The sequence below is a fragment of the Prionailurus bengalensis genome, chromosome C1 (assembly GCF_016509475.1).
Source record: "Prionailurus bengalensis isolate Pbe53 chromosome C1, Fcat_Pben_1.1_paternal_pri, whole genome shotgun sequence".
NCBI lineage: Eukaryota > Metazoa > Chordata > Mammalia > Carnivora > Felidae > Prionailurus > Prionailurus bengalensis.
In genome coordinates this window covers 188313754-188331529 of record NC_057345.1, presented here as the reverse complement: position 1 = coordinate 188331529, position 17776 = coordinate 188313754, and the positions used below count along the sequence as shown (strand labels likewise).

General features: G+C 40.4%; 1 protein-coding gene across 2 annotated transcripts in view; it reads left to right on the top strand.

The window, feature by feature from the left end:
- FLACC1 (flagellum associated containing coiled-coil domains 1) overlaps positions 1-17776 on the top strand; it is a 63401-nt gene that overhangs the window by 20563 nt on the left and 25062 nt on the right. For both annotated transcript variants that reach the window (XM_043577477.1, XM_043577475.1), the window contains 2 exons: positions 7612-7750; positions 8539-8613. In XM_043577477.1, the coding sequence (XP_043433412.1) occupies positions 7638-7750; positions 8539-8613 (188 nt within the window). In that variant the 5' untranslated portion in view covers positions 7612-7637. The remainder of the gene's footprint in view (positions 1-7611; positions 7751-8538; positions 8614-17776) is intronic.

Genomic DNA, 17776 nt, shown 5'->3' with positions numbered 1-17776 from the left:
CAGTGTCACCAATTGACACATTCAGTCCCCTGAGCCTTGGGTAAAATCATCAAGGAGAAATACAGGAAAGGAAAAGAATAGGGAGAAAGAATCCTACATCACACATGGGTGTGCCTGCATAGATACACACACACACACACACACACACACACACACACACACCCCTCTATAGTCTTAAAGCCTTACAATGCAACATCAAGCCACTTGTGGATACAGTAGATCTATGTATGCTGATACGGAAATAGCTACTAGATATCCTGTTATGTAAAAAGAGCAAATACATGGTGTAGTATGTAAAGTATACCTCTGATTTATGTAAAAATTTTTTGAGATTTTATGTATAATATATTTATGTACATATATATTCATATTCATAGAAGTTTTCTGGAAGTATACGCCTCAAAAAAGCCTGTTAACAGTGGTTTCCTCGTGGGAGAGTACTGGAAGTAGAAGGCTGATGTTTAGCTGGTATGTAGTCATTGAAATATTAAAATACTGCCATACTGGTTATATATACAGTTGAGCCTTGAACAACACCAGGGGATAGGGGCGCTGACCCCCATGCAGTCAAAAATCCTGGTATAACTTTTGATTCCTCAAAAACATTACTAACAGCCTACTGTTGACCAGAAGCTTTACCCTTAACATACGGTCAATTAAGATATATTTTTATCTTATATGTATTATATACTGTAGTCTTACTTTAATACCTTTCTCTTAATTTGTTTTGGTATCCTAGGCTACATGGTTCAGCTGCAAGTTTTTTCAAATTGTCACAAATCTCCAAAAGATTTTCCAATATATTTATTGGAAAAAATCAGCGTATAAGTGGACCTGCACAGTTCAAACTGTTTTTATTCAAGGATCAACTATATACATTTTCCAAGCCATTCAAATGTCCTCCTTGCCACCTTGGTTGCTCCAGCTCCTCCTCTGGTACCCCCAGACCTCCTCATGATTAGGCAACTAAAGGTTAATGCCTGGCACAAGGGTAGGAGTGGAGTCCTGCAGGACCCTGTTCCAGCCCTATAGCCATGCCTTTTTTGATTGTTCAATAGCCATGTCTATACTAGTTGTTAAATATTTTGAATATTTATCCCTATAGGTGTTTGGAAGGAGAGGCCTGTACTTTTTAAAAGCAAAAGAATATACACCAAGGCATTGTTTACGATAGAAAAAAAAAGGCAACACCCAAATGTTCACCAATACAAAACTGGCTAAAAATATAAATGGATATGTTTGTAGGATAGAAATTCATACAACCATAATGATATAGAAATACATCTTAGACTTGTTTTATAGATTTGCCTTAAGTATAATTTGAATTATGGATTTGTTTTAAATTTGTTTAAAAATAATATGTTATTAGAGGAATGGACTGAGTATAAATGAGTGAGATTAGCCATAAATTGCTAATTTATGATGGGTGATAGGTGAGTTCATTATACTGTTTTCTCTACTTTTGTGCATTTAAAAAATTTCTCCAAAGTAAACTTCAGTTTAAAAAAATGACAATATGTCAGGGTGCCTGTGTGACTCAATCAGTTAAGAGTCCAACTCTTGGTTTTGGCTCAGATCATGATCTCATAGTTTGTGAGTTCAAGCTCCCCACCAGGCTCTGTGCTGGCAGTGTGGAGCCTGCTTGAGATTCTCTCTCTCTCTTTTTTTTTTTTTTTTTTTTTTTTTTGCTCTCTCTCCCTCCCCTGCTTTCTCTCTCACACACACAAAAATAAACATTTTTTTAAATCTATAAAAAAAGGTATCTCTACAGTTATTGACATTAAAAGAAGTTCATGCATATATAGAATGCATGTATAGTTTTTCCCATTATTTAAGTCTGTTTCTTTAGTCTAGAGAGAATTCTAGAAGTTATTAACCAAAATATTTTCAGTGGTCATCTCTAGGTGTTAGTACTTCAGATAATTTTTGCTCCCTTAGGCTTTCCTGTATTATGATTTTCTTTACAGTAAGCCCATTTCAATTTAACACACACACACAAATAAACCTATTATCTCCAAATATTAGGGATAAAAGCTTCAGTATACAAACAATCACTAGGGTTTATAATATTCCTAAACTCAGTTACCAGGTTTTGAGAACCTAATGTGTACAAGGCAGTGTGCCAAGAGCTTTTCTGACATGGCCTCATTTCTTGTGCATGACAGCCCAGTGAGGCATGAACTTCCATGTCCCCATTTTGCAAATGAGACTGAGACTCAGAAAAGTAAAAGTAAATGTCTTGAGGTCCCACAAGCAGTGGAGCAGAGGAGCTGTTATGCAAAATCATGCCCACCTGACTCAAAAACGCAAGGAAAATTTTAGTAAAGGATGTTGAGGGGGGCGCTTGGGTGGCTCAGTTGGTTAAGCATCCAACTCTTGATTTTGGCTCAGGTCAGGATCTCACGGTTTGTGAATTCAAGCCCCATGTCGGAGCCTGTCTGGAATTCTTTCTCTCCCTCTTTCCTTCTCCCATTTGCTCTCTCTCTCTCTCTCTCTCTCAAAATGAATAAACTTTAAAATAAAAAACAAATTAACAAAATTGGGAAGGGAGAAAAAAACATAATCCTGATATTCTAGCCCAATTTTCACTTTTTATTATTTTCTAGCTTTTGTACATATAGGTACATACTTGTATGTAAATGTATCCATTGCATATATACCACTTAATATCTTTGTTCTTAAGCATTTCTTCATGTTCTCACAGGCTTTAATCAGTTAAAATCTGTGTAAAACTCCATTACTCTTCAATAATTTACCAATCATTTTGTTTTTTAATTCTAATTTTTAATATTATCCATAACATTGTAACACTGGTTACATTTTTGCAGTTTATCTGTGGATCTCCTTTCTCCTTGTTGACTCGGTCCCTGTGGTTACAGCCGCTCAGTTTATTAGGCAACAAATATTTATCAAATACCCACTGTGGACAAGTCACTTTGCCAGGCTCCATGGGGACACAGAGAATGACATAGTGGAGTCCTGCCCTTCAAGAACCATACAGTCCGGTTGGGCAGGAAAGAAATTGAATAAAGAAGGCGGTTGCTGGGAGCTGGCCTCCTCAGACTCTCACTTCCTGTGCCAGGAACTCCCGCTAAGTCCTCCAAGTTCACTATTGGCCCCTGTCCTCGCAGAAAGAAGATACAAGGTCCAAAGCACCTCTTGCTCTCACTGCATCCTCCTTTCAGACTCTCCCCTGAATCCTAGCCCCTGTGGCATCATCTTCTTGGCTAGGGCGCTCCACCCCAACTGCTTCCCTGACCCTGTCTCCCTGAGATCTCCTGACTAGGTCCCCATGCACAGCAGAATGCAGATAGTTACATATGGTAGCCTTGTCATCTGGTCTTCAGGCCTTCACTGTTTACCCAGTCTCTTGGCCTCCTTTCTAGGAGGCCTCCTTTCTAGCCCTGACCTTAGTGCCACCAAGCACCAGGACCCAGTCCGTCCTGTACCTGCCTCTACCTGCACATCCTGTCTTTCTTCCAAGGCGAAGTCTCTGCACAGCTCACTCAGCTCCCTTTCTTTTTTTTTTTTAAACTTGTTTTATTTTTTATTTTTTTTAAATTTACACCCAAATTAGTTAGCATATAGTGCAACAATGATTTCAGGAGTAGATACCTTAGTCCCCCTTACCCATTTAGCCCACTTCCCCTCCCACAACCCCTCCAGTAACCCTCAGTTTGTTCTCCATATTTATGAGTCTCTTATGTTTTGTACCCCTCCCTGTTTTTATATTATTTTTGTTTCCCTTCCCTTATGTTCATCTGTTGAGTGAAGTCATATGATTTTTGTCTTTCTCTGACTGACTAATTTCACTTAGTGTAATACCCTCCAGTTCCATCCACATAGTTGCAAATGGCAAGATTTCATTCTTTTTGATTGCCGAGTAATATTCCATTGCATATATATACCACATCTTCTTTATCCATTCATCCCTCAATGGACATTTGGGCTCTTTCCATACTTTGGCTATTGTTGATAGTGTTGCTATAAACATGGGGGTTCATTTGTCCCTTCAAAACAGCACACCTGTATCCCTTGGATAAATGCCTAGTAGTGCAATTGCTGGGTCATAGGGGAGTTTTATTTTTAGTTTTTTGAGGAACCGCCATACTGTTTTCCGGAGTGGCTGCACCAGCTTACATTCCCAACTCAGCTCCCTTTCTGATGGCTACCCTCCTGCCTACAAGTTCCCTAAGGGCACAGTGCAAGTGTTACATATTCCCCAGCATCTAGCACAGTGCTCACAGCAAGCGTCTGTAAGTATTTTTGTTGTTAAATGAGCATTTACAGGTGGCCCAGGAATCACTTCATCTCTTTGAGTTTCAATTTCCTCATCTGTAAAATGGACTCAAGTTATGATTCCCTTTAGCTCTAAAATCATTAGGCCATATAACCGGGTTTCTCAAGTATCAGTCATGTTACAGAAAAACATTTGTTTCATTTTTCAGTTGATTCTTAAGCAAATTTATTCTAGTATACTATTGGAAACCAGTCACTGACTTGGAAATTTGAGTGAACTCTGCTATCATTGTAATCCTTCCATTGGTCTCTTGGTTCTCCTAACATTTTTTGTCATTGGCTTTTATTTTTTAATCAAATAATCCACTGATAACATTTAAAATTTAAATTGTGTTCCAAGTTTATTAATGAAAAGTTAGAGTTTCTGCCACCACCCCCCTGCCCCTCACTTCTCAGTTCTACTCTTCATCATGCTCCTTAGTGGCAACTATTTTTAGCTCTTGTAACTATTTCTTTTGGAATTTAATGTCTGAATAATTGCCTTCACCCCATTTGTTAATTTTTCAGCTTTAGACATTGTCTGTTGACTTCCAGGTGTGGTAGATGAGGTTTTAGCACTTATATATCCTTCCTCCATTCCCTCCTCTGCTCTTCCAATTTAGTCACAATTAACTTTTTTAAAAGTAATTATCAAGTGTTTATATTAATATATATGAGAGTGTACCTTACTATAACTATGTTTACTTTCTCATTTTTTTTTTAATGAGAGTGTACCTTACTTTCTCATTTTTTTATATATGAGAGTGTACCTTACTATAACTATGTTTACTTTCTCATTTTTTTTAATATTTTTTTAACCCGGAGTCATTATATAATTTTTATTTTCTTAGGCTTCTACATTTCTTTTTTTTTTTTTAATGTTCATTTATTTATTTTGAGAGAGCGGGTGAGAACATGAGCAGGGGAGGGGCAGAGAGAGTGGGAGACAGAGAATCCCAAGCAGGCTCCATTCTGAGTGCAGAGCCTGACTCCAGTCTCAATCTCACAAACTGTGAGATCATGACCTGAGCTGAAATCAAGAGTTGAACACTTAACTGACTGAGCCACCCAGGCACCCCAGGTTTCTATGTTTCTATTAGTAATACCACCTCAATTGCTCTGTTTCCTATTACAACTGCTCTGTAACAAATTTAGTGGCTTGAAACAATAGCAATTTATTCTCTTACTAGTTCTGAAGTCAGATGTCTGAAATAGCTCTCACTGGGATAAAATCAAGGTGTTGGCAAGACTTGGTTCCTTCTGGAGGCTCTAGTAGAGAGAATCATTTCCTTGCCTTTTCCAGCTTCTAGAAGTGCCCACATTCCTTGGCTTGTGGCCTTTCCACGACCACTCCTACCTCCTTTTCCACCATCATATTCTCTTCTCTGACTCTTACCCTCCCTTTTATAAGGTTTATGATTACCTTGGGCCCACATAGATAATATGGGATAATCTCCCTTCTTAAAACCATTAACTTAATCACAGCTGCAAGTCCTCTTATTGCACATATTTATAGGTTCCAGGGATGGGGGCATGGACATGTCTGGGGGGAGGGTGCATTATCTGCCTACTACGTGCTCCAACAGATCTGCCAGAGGTCTGTCAGTGTTATCCAGTAATCCATCAGTTCCATGTCTTGAGTCTTTGGGGGCCTTCACTGTGGGAATTGACCCCTTCTGGTTCATACCCATTTTGCAGGTGTGTAGGCTGCATCTTCCTATGGTGTGCTGATAGGGGGAGTTAGTGTGTCAAACTTGCATGGACAGCCCTTGCGCAATTCCATTTCCTTTCCCACTCTCCCTGTTTTTGTCAAATTAAACCTCTTTTAATCCTTGAATTAGGAAAAAAGCCAGTCCTTCCTCCTGTTTGTCTCCTTTGCTCTCTCATGATTACCATACTCATAACACTTGTGACACCAGATGTGTGTGGGCTTTCCCCCCACCAAGCAATTCTCTGTAACACCAACTGGGTATCCTACAATTTACCTCAATTCTGACCCCCTCTACCTGGAGATAGCACCAGATACCACAGGTAAGTACTCAGTCCCACATGACTGCACTCACCACCCCCACCAGAGATGCCAATCGCAAATTCAGGTTGTCATCTGTGTGTCTGACCCATAAGCTAGAAATCAGAGGTTTCTGTGACCCTTCCTTGGGTTAATTAACTTACCATAACAGCTCACAGAACTCAGGAAAACAGTTACTTGCATTTACCAGTTTACTAAAAGATATGATAAAGGATACAGATGAGCAGCCAGATGAAGCAATACATATGGTGAGGTCTGGGAGGGTCCTGAGCATAGGAGCTTCTGTCTTCATGGAGTCAGGGTGTGTCATCCTCCTGAGTGTGGATGTCTTTGCCAACCCCAAATTCACTGAATCCCATACTGCTGGGAGTTTTATGGAGGCTTCCTCACGGTATGATCAGTTATTAACTCCATTTCCAGCCCCTCTCCCCTCCTGGGAAGATAGGGGCAGGGGCTGAGGCTGATATCTCCAAGTTTTTAAACATGTCTTGCTTTTTCTGGTGACCAGCCTCCATCCCAGAGCCCACCCACAGTTGCCTCATTAGAACAGCAGATGTTCCTAGTGCTCTTATCACTTAAGGATTCACAAGGTTTTCAGGAGCCCTGTGTCAGGAACTGGGGGCAGAGACCAATATATTTTTTCTACTATCTCACAATCCTGTACTATCATTTTTGTGGGGTTCTGGAAAATAAAGAAAATAAACAAATGTGGTCAAGTTTCCATGTTTATCTGATAGTTGTCTTTCACGCAGAGCTTTGTAATAGGGATTTTTTGGTTTTGTTTTCATGGAGCTAAGAAGGAAGGATTTTGATCTATAATTTGGGCAGGTGAACAGGGATGAGAAATTGAGACATTCACTTGCACTGTAATTTGAGTAACAGTTAATTTTTCAGGAAGTTCTGTGCAAGATCTACTGTAGGGATTTCTCCTCATTTCAGTGAGAGCTAATGTGGCCTGATGGAAGAAGGGCCTAGGAGATTTTTGCTACCCCTGTGATCATTCTGAACCTCAGTATCCTCATCTGTAAAATTGAGATAACAATAATTGATCACTTATTGTGTGCTTGGATCACAGTATGCACTCAATGGTGACAAATTTTAAATCGCTTTCAAGTCAAGTCCACTGGGTGCCAAGGAGTGAGATGTTATTCTATAGTCAAGACCTTGCACCAGATCAACAGCTCCCAGAATTTACCATGTGTGCTTTGGGCTTTTGCTGGGTCTTTCCTAATTTGTCTCTTAAGTATCATTGCTTTGACTCTGAATGGTGTAACTCTCTGATGTTACTTTCCCACTTCAACCAGGACCTCCTGATCTAGCAGCTCCTACCATGTACCCCAACCCTCTCATCTACTGTACCTGCTGGGACCCTTGGAACTTGGGACCACGGAAGCTAATCAAGACCCCTCAGCCACCAAGCAAGACCTCCACAGGGAAGCCCAAGTAAGGATTATATGGATGGAGTAGAACAAGGGCCCTTGAATTCCATTTGCAGCCTTCTTTCTCTTCAAAAATCCAAATAGTCAACTAGGCAACAAAATCCCAAGAAGGCCAGAAAGCCTAGCTTTACACAGCTTTCCCAGCCAGCCTGTTGGCAGCGCATTGCTCTTGCCAGTCCTGCTTAGACTCAGTGTCATTTTAAATGAGGAAGTCTCAGGGGTGCCTGGGTGGCTCACTTGTTTAAGCATCCGACTCTTGATTTTGGCTCAGGTCATGATCTCACAGTTTGTGGGTTTGAGCCCCACATTAGACTCTGTGCTGACAGTATGGAGCCTGCTTGGAATTCTCTCTCTCTCCATCTCTCTCTGCCCCTTCCTGCACCTCTCAAAAGAAAGAAAGAAAGAAAGAAAGAAAGAAAGAAAGAAAGAAAGAAAGAAAGAAAGAAAGAAAGAAAGAAAGAAATGAATAATAAAAATAAATGAGAATATCTCAGAGTTTGTGCAGCAGGGAAAGGTCAGCTTCCAAAGAAAGGACCTGATAGCCCCCCTCAGGAGAAAAAGAGCTTTGGGCTCTGGGGGACAAGCTGCCAACCCAGGGTCCCCTGGGAAATGAACCTTCTCAAGTCTTCTTCTAGAGACTCCCCAAGACCTTCCTGACTTTAAAGATTTCAGCAGTCAGAGCATATATTCCCATTTTGGGGTCATGATGGGCATCTACCTAATCTGGGAATGCTAAAACAGGTTTCTGAATTTCTAATTTTCTCTTTTTTGTTATCTATTTTGCATTTTCAGGCTAACTCCTCTTCCTTCAGCTGCAAAAAAACAAAATTGTGTCCAACCCACAGCAAAACCTGTTGTTGCCCCAAAGTAAGTATTTTTATGTTCATGGGGAAGGAATTACCAGAACCTACAATGATTTCCCCCAAACCTCAGATCCTGCATGCGAATTGTGTGGTACTCTGCACCCACTTTCAAAGTCACAACAAATAAGCTCTCAATTAGGGGTGCCCCTGACAGCCACTATTTCCTGCCCTAAAAGGGAACAATACATGATGCATGTCATAGGCAAAGAGCCTTGGGGAAACTCCCAGGCATTTATGGTGGTGGCTTACCTTTTTACTGATTACTGTTCTATGTCTAAGGTTTTTGGTAGATGGCAGCTCTATTTTTATTCATAAATTAAATGTTTATCCATATTTTGTTAAGCTTAGAAGTATAACTTAGTTTAGGCATGTATCTTTGTATTCAATTTATTTGGAAAATATTTATTGAGCCCCTACTATTTGTTTGACATTATTTCAGGTGCCAGGAGATAGCAGTGAACATAGAAGAGTCCCTGCTCCAGAGCTTATATTCTAGGGGGGAAATGACCATAAAGAAGTTAATACATCCCAGTGCATCCCAGTGCTATGTAGAATATAACACAGGCAAAGGGAGGAGGGGATAGTGAAGGCAGGGTTGTTATTTTCTATGGGTATTTCAGGGAAAATCCTTATGTAAAGGGGGCAGCAGGAGCCTGCTGATATCTGAGACTAGCACTCCTGGCAGAAGGAACAGCAAATACAAATTCCCCCTGAGTGGGAACCTGCTTGGCACATTTGGTCTTTTCCAGGAAAGCAAAGAGGCCCATGTGGCAGGAGTGGAGGATGTGAGCAGAGAATGGGGAGAGGTGAGGTCAGAGAAGTAGCAGAGATGATGAATGTAGTTGGCAGAATAATGGCCCCCCAAAGATACATCCTAATCCCTGGAAACTATGATTCTGTTCTATTACTCATCAAGGGGGAATTAAGGTTGTAGATAGAATTATGCTTGCTAATCAGGGGACGTTGAGATGGACAGATCATCCTGAATTATTGGATGGGCCCAGTGTAATCACAAAGGTCCTTATTCATGAAAGAAGAGATGTGACAATTGAAGCTGAGTGATACAGTTGTTGGCTTTGATGGAGAAAAAAATGCCACTACAAACACAGGAAGCTTCTAGGAACAGGAAAGTCAAGAAAACAGATTTTCCTGTGGAGCCTCCAGGAGGAATATCACCCTGCCAACACCTTAATTTTTTAGCTCAGTGAGACCCATTCCAGACTTTGACCTCTAGAACTGTAAAATAATGAGTTGGTTCTGTGTTAAGCCACTGAGCTTGTAGTAATTCGTTACAGCAGCAATAGGAAACTCATACAGTAAAGTTTGCTACCAGTATAAGGACTTTGGCTTTTACTTTGAAAGAGACAGCCTATAGGGCTGCCATAACAAAACAAACAAACAAACAACAACAACAACAACAACAACAAAACAGAAAAAAACACAGACACTGTGGCTTAAGCAACAGAAATTTATTTTCTCACAGTTCTAGAGACTAAAATTCAAGACCAAGGTGCCCACAGTGTTGGTTTCCTCTCAGGACTCTCTCCCTCGCTTGCAGATGGCCACCTACTTTCTGCTCCTTCACATGGTCTTTTCTTTGTGTATGCACATCCCTGGTGTCTCTATGTGTGTCCCATCTCTCTTATAAGGACACCAGTAAGGTTGGATTAGTGCCCACCATAATGGCCTCATTTTAACTTAATCCCCCTATAAGGCTCTGTCTTCAATACTGTCACATTCTGAGGTACTGGGAGTTAGGGCTTCAACATATAAATGTTGGGGGGACACACTTTAGCCCATAAGAGATGGGAAGCCATCAGAGGGTTCTGAGAAGAGTGACATGATCCAACTTGCATTTGGAAATGACTAATCTTTTTTTTTTTAATTTTTTAATGTTTATTTATTTATTTTGAGAGAGAGAGAGAGAGCATGAGCAGGGGAGGGACAGAGAAAGGAGAGAGAAAGAACCCAAGTAGGTTTCACGCTGTCAGCACAGAGCCCTGTGCTGGGCTCGATCCCACAAACTGTGAGATCATGACCTGAGCCAAAATCAAGAGTCAGATGCTTAACCAACTGAGCCACCTGACCCTGCAAAAGGATGAATCTGGCTACTGCATTGAGAATGGACTACAGTGACCAAGGGTAGAAGCAGAGTCCAGTTAAGATGTAATCGTAAGGACCCAAGCAAGAGAAGATGGTGCTTTGACCTGGTAGAAATAGCAGAGGTGGTGAGGAGTGGTCCCATTGGGGATATATTCTGAAGGTAGAAACCGGTAGGATCTGCTAATGGGTTGGGTGTTAAGTATGAGAACAAAACAAAAGAGGGGTCAAGGATGACTTCAAGATTTGGAGCTGAGCAACAGGAAGGATGGAATTTCCATTTTCTGCGATTGGGGCAGACTATGGGGGGAGGTACACATTTGTCAGGAGCTGAGCATAGGAAGTTCAAGATGCTTCTTACTATCAAGTGGCAATGTCAAGTAAGCAGTTGGATAAGTGGGTCTGAGAGAGAGCTCTGGGCTGCAGATATACATTTGACAGTCTTTGGCATATACATGATACTTAGAGCCCTCAGATCAGATGAGATCTCCAAGACAGGGAGTAGAGCCAGAGGTAGGAAGAGGTGGGAGAACAGAGACCCAGAGCACTCCAATGTTGAGAGGTTGGAGAAACCCCAAAAAGGAGAATGATGGGGAGTGGTCAGTGAGGTAGATGACAAATCATCTACCTGGTATCCTGGAAGGAAAATGACAAAAATGTTTCAAGAAGGAGGATTCTAATTATCTGTGTCAACAACTGCTGATAAGTAATTAGATGAGGGCTGAGAAATACTGTTGAGTTTAAGTGGCCTGTGGGTCATCAGTGACATGAAGAGCATTGTGTCAATGGTAGTGGTGATAAAGCCTGATTGGAGTGGGATCCATTCATAACAAGTGATCTGTTGAATGGCTGTGTAGGTGAAACAGTTCCTTAGTGCCTGCCTTCTGTGTGACAGCACACTGCTGGCATGATCACACCTGTGGGTCTTATCTGACCCATATTAATGGTCAAGCTCAAGGTCTCAGTCTCCCAGTACTTCTTATTGGGAGCAACATCACTTACACCACAGCTCCACTCTGCCCGCCAATTAGCCCCTGCTAACACTGTCCTAGTCTTTTGCAATATGGTGAGGAACGCTTTGTGGGTACTTTTATTATTTTTTTTATTTTTATTTTTTTTAATGTTTATTTATTTTTGAGAAAGCGCTAGCAGGAAAGGGGCAGAGAGAGAGACCGAGACAGAATCTGAATTAGGCTCCAGGCTCTGAGCTGTTAGCACACAGCCTGATGCAGGGCTTGAACTCACGAACCATGAGATCATGACCTGACCCAAAGTCGGACGCTCAACCTACTGAGCCACCTGGGGCCCCTGCAATTCAAAGACCTGTTCATTGTATTTATAACTTTCCAGTGAGACCCTACTGGGACTCCACATCACCCAGTCTCTATGTCCTATTGAGTCAGCACTGACTGAGGCTGGGAAACGGAGCAGCTGGGATGGCCTCACCATCAGGAAGGGGCTCGGGTAGATACTGATATGACCCACAAATGGGGACATGAAGAATCTGTTCACCAGCCAACTGTTAACTTGGGCCTCCAGTCACAAACATACGGCCTCTGTGAATTACATCCTTTTTGTGAATACTCTTATTCTTTTGCAAACATACAATGTACTTTTTGTTATTTCGAAAGTCTTAATTCTTAAATGTGAACTACAAAATAACTGTTTTCACCATGTTTGGGTAACTTTTTTTTTTTTTTAATTTCTCAGAAGCCTTGAAAAATGGCAGTAGGCCCAGTGCTCTCAACTGTCCTGGGAGACACAGTTGGCAAATTGCTTTATCTGCAATTCTTTGTAGCACTTAACTTTTTCTTCTTCTAATTTCAGTATTTATGTGCCTCTATTTTTCTCTTCTTAAATAAAAAGCATCACATCTCATTCCATTTCTCTTAGTATGGAGCACTGTGGTTTGCATCCATTAACCACTCATTGAATTCATTAAATGAGAAAATGTGAAGTGCTTTGACTGACATCAATGAAGTATCAAACTTTGGTTAGTGTAATCAGAGTAATCTGAGTAGGTTGACAAGGGGAAAAGGAGGCAAGGAGAATCATTCTGGATCAACCATACCTTTTACTTTTCAGAGTGAGAAATACAATTCCAACAAAATTAGTACCCAGGAGCTGCACTCTGACCCTTGGAGCAGTTCAGAGGTGAATGCAGTACTGTGGAAGGTCTCCGTTTGCTCAACGAGATCTACGAAGAACAAAAAAAGACATAAGCTTAAATCCATCACTGCTTTCTTTTTTCAATATACAAAATTTATTGTCAAAATGGTTTCCATACAACACCCAGTGCTCATCCCAAAAGGTGCCCTCCCCAATACCCATCACCCACCCTCTCCTCCCTCCCACCACCCATCAACCCTCAGTTTGTTCTCAGTTTTTAACAGTCTCTTATGCTTTGGCTCTCTCCCACTCTAACCTCTTTTTTTTTTCCTTCCCCTCCCCCATGGGTTTCTGTTAAGTTTCTCAGGATCCACATAAGAGTGAAATCATATGGTATCTGTCTTTCTCTGCATGGCTTATTTCACTTAGCATCACACTCTCCAGTTCCATCCACGTTGCTACAAAGGCCCATATTTCGTTCTTTCTCATTGCCACGTAGTACTCCATTGTGTATATAAACCACAATTTCTTTATCCATTCATCAGTTGATGGACATTTAGGCTCTTTCCATCATTTGGCTATTGTTGAGAGTGCTGCTATAAACATTGGGGTACAAGTGCCCCAATGCATCAGTACTCCTGTATCCCTTGGGTAAATTCCTAGCAGTGCTATTGCTGGGTCATAGGGTAGGTCTATTTTTAATTTTCTGAGGAACCTCCACACTGTTTTCCAGAGTGGCTGCACCAGTTTGCATTCCCACCAACAGTGCAAGAGGGTTCCCGTTTCTCCACATCCTCTCCAGCATCTATAGTCTTCTGATTTGTTCATTTTGGCCACTCTGACTGGCGTGAGGTGATATCTGAGTGTGGTTTTGATTTGTATTTCCCTGATAAGGAGCGACACTGAACATCTTTTCATGTGCCTTCTGGCCATCCGGATGTCTTCTTTACAGAAGTGTCTGTTCATGTTTCCTGCCCATTTCTTCACTGGGTTATTTGTTTTTCAGGTGTGGAGTTTGGTGAGCTCTTTATAGATTTTGGATACTAGCCCTTTGTCCGATATGTCATTGCGAATATCTTTTCCCATTCCGTTGGTTGCCTTTTAGTTTTGTTGGTTGTTTCCTTTGCTGTGCAGAAGCTTTTTATCTTCATAAGGTCCCAGTAATTCATTTTTTCTTTTAATTCCCTTGCCTTTGGGGATCTGTCGAGTAAGAGATTGCTACGGCTGAGGTCAGAGAGGTCTTTTCCTGCTTTCTCCTGTAGGGTTTTGATGGTTTCCTGTCTCACATTCAGGTCCTTTATCCATTTTGAGTTTATTTTTGTGAATGGTGTGAGAAAGTGGTCTAGTTTCATCCTTCTGCATGTTGCTGTCCAGTTCTCCCAGCACCATTTGTTAAAGAGACTGTCTTTTTTCCATTGGATGTTCTTTCCTGCTTTGTCAAAGATGAGTTGGCCATACGTTTGTGGGTCTAGTTCTGGGGTTTCTATTCTATTCCATTGGTCTATGTGTCTGTTTTTGTGCCAATACCATGCTGTCTTGATGATGACAGCTTTGTAGTAGAGGCTACAGTCTGGGATTGTGATGCCTCCTGCTTTGGTCTTCTTCTTCAAAATTACTTTGGCTATTCGGGGTCTTTTGTGGTTCCATATGAATTTTACGATTGCTTGTTCTAGTTTCGAGAAGAATTCTGGTGCAATTTTGATTGGGATTGCATTGAATGTATAGATAGCTTTGGGTAGTATTGACATTTTGACAATATTCTTCCAATTCATGAGAAGGGAATGTCTTTCCATTTCTTTATATCTTCTTCAATTACCTTCATAAGTTTTCTATAGTTTTCAGCATACAGATCTTTTACATCTTTAGTTAAATTTATTCCTAGGTATTTTATGCTTCTTGGTGCAATTGTGAAAGGGATCAGTTTCTTTATTTGTCTTTCTGTTGCTTCATTGTTAGTGTATAAGAATGCAACTGATTTCTGTACATTGATTTTGTATCCTGCAACTTTCCTAAATTCATGTGTCAGTTCTAGCAGACTTTTGGTGGAGTCTATCGGATTTTCCATGTATAATATCATGTCATCTGCAAAAAGTGAAAGCTTGACTTCATCTTTGCCAATTTTGATGGCTTTGATTTCCTTTTGTTGTCTGATTGCTGATGCTAGAACTTCCAACACTATGTTAAACAACAGCGGTGAGAGTGGGCATCCCTGTTGTGTTCCTGATCTCAGGGAAAAAGCTCTCAGTTTTTCCCCATTGAGGATGATGTTAGCTGTGGGCTTTTCATAAATGGCTTTGATGATCTTTAAGTATGTTCCTTCTATCCCGAATTTCTCAAGGTTTTTATTAAGAAAGGGTGCTGAATTTTGTCAAAGGCCTTTTCTGCATCGATTGACAGGATCATATGGTTCTTATCTTTTCTTTTATTAATGTGATGTATCACGTTGATTGATTTGCGAATGTTGAACCAGCCCTGCATCCCAGGAACAAATCCCACTTGATCATGGTGAATAATTCTTTTTATATGCTGTTGAATTCGATTTGCTAGTATCTTGTTGAGAATTTTTGCATCCATATTCATCAGGGATATTGGCCTGTAGTTCTCTTTTTTTACTGGGTCTCTGTCTGGCTTGGGAATCAAAGTAATACTGGCTTCATAGAATGAGTCTGGAAGTTTTCCTTCCCTTTCTATTTCTTGGAATAGCTTGAGAAGGATAGGTATTATCTCTGCTTTAAACGTCTGGTAGAACTCCCCTGGGAAGCCATCTGGTCCTGGACTCTTATTTGTTGGGAGATTTTTGATAACCGATTCAATTTCTTTGGTGGTTATGGGTCTGTTCAAGCTTTCTATTTCCTCCTGATTGAGTTTTGGAAGAGTGTGGGTGTTTAGGAATTTGTCCATTTCTTCCAGGTTGTCCAATTTGTTGGCATATAATTTTTCATAGTATTCCCTGATAATTGTTTGTATCTCTGAGGGATTGGTTGTAATAATTCCATTTTCATTCATGATTTTATCTATTTGGGTCATCTCCTTTTTCTTTTTGAGAAGCCTGGCTAGAGGTTTGTCAATTTTGTTTATTTTTTCAAAAAACCAACTCTTGGTTTCATTGATCTGCTCTACAGTTTTTTTAGATTCTATATTGTTTATTTCTGCTCTGATCTTCATTATTTCTCTTCTTCTGCTGGGTTTAGGCTGCCTTTGCTGTTCTGCTTCTATTTCCTTTAGGTATGCTGTTAGATTTTGTATTTGGGATTTTTCTTGTTTCTTGAGATAGGCCTGGATTGCAATGTATTTTCCTCTCAGGACTGCCTTCTCTGCATCCCAAAGCGTTTGGGTTGTTGTATTTTCAATTTCGTTTGTTTCCATATATTTTTAAATTTCTTCTCTAATTGCTTGGTTGACCCACTCATTCTTTAGTAGGGTGTTCTTTAACCTCCATGCTTTTGGAGGTTTTCTAGACTTTTTCCTGTGGTTGATTTCAAGCTTCATAGCATTGTGGTCTGAAAGTATGCATGGTATAATTTCAATTCTTGTATACTTATGAAGGGCTGTTTTGTGACCCAGTATATGATCTATCTTGGAGAAGGTTCCATGTGCACTCGAGAAGAAAGTATATGCTGTTGCTTTGGGATGCAGAGTTCTAAATATATCTGTCAAGTCCATCTGATCCAATGTCTCATTCAGGGCCCTTGTTTCTTTATTGACCGTGTGTCTAGATGATCTATCCATTTCTGTAAGTGGCATGTTAAAGTCCCCTGCAATTACCACATTCTTATCAATAAGGTTGCTTATGTTTGTGAGTAATTGTTTTATATATTTGGGGGCTCCCATATTTGGCGCATAGACATTTATAACTGTTAGCTCTTCCTGATGGATAGACCCTGTAATTATTATATAATGCCCTTCTTCATCTCTTGTTACAGCCTTTAATTTAAAGTCTAGTTTGTCTGATATAAGTATGGCTACTCCAGCTTTCTTTTGGCTTCCAGTAGCATGATAAATAGTTCTCCATCCCCTCACTCTCAATCTAAAGGTGTCCTCAGGTCTAAAATGAGTCTCTTGTACACAGCAAATAGATGGGTCTTGTTTTTTTATCCATTCTGATACCCTATGTCTTTTGGTTGGCGCATTTAGTCCATTTACATTCAGTGTTATTATAGAAAGATACAGGTTTAGAGTCATTGTGATGTCTGTGTGTTTTATGCTTGTAGCTATGTCTCTGGTACTTTGTCTCACAGGATTCCCCTTAGGATCTCTTGTAGGGCTGGTTTAGTGGTGACGAATTCCTTCAGTTTTTGTTTGTTTGGGAAGACCTTTATCTCTCCTTCTATTCTAAATGACAGACTTGCTGGATAAAGGATTCTCGGCTGCATATTTTTTCTGGTCATCACATTGAAGATCTCCTGCCATGCCTTTCTGGCCTGCCAAGTTTCAAAAGAGAGATCAGTCACAAGTCTTATAGGTCCCCCTTTATAAGTTAGGGCACATTTATCCCTTGCTGCTTTCAGAATTTTCTCTTTATCCTTGTATTTTGCCAGTTTCACTATGATATGTCATGCAGAAGATCGATTCAAGTTATGTCTGAAGGGGGTTCTCTGTGCCTCTTGGATTTCAATGCCTTTTTCCTTCCCCAGTTCAGGGAAGTTCTCAGCTATGATTTCTTCAAGTACACCTTCAGCACCTTTCCCTCTCTCTTCCTCCTCTGGGATACCAATTATGCATATATTATTTCTTTTTAGTGTATCACTTAGTTCTCTAATTTTCCCCTCATACTCCTAGATTTTTTTATCTCTCTTTTTCTCAGCTTCCTCTTTTTCCATAATTTTATCTTCTTGTTCACCTATTCTCTCCTCTGCCTCTTCAATCTGAGCCGTGGATGTTTCCATTTTATTTTGCATCTCATTTAAAGCGTTTTTCAGATCCTCCTGACTGTTCCTTAGTCCCTTGATCTCTGTAGC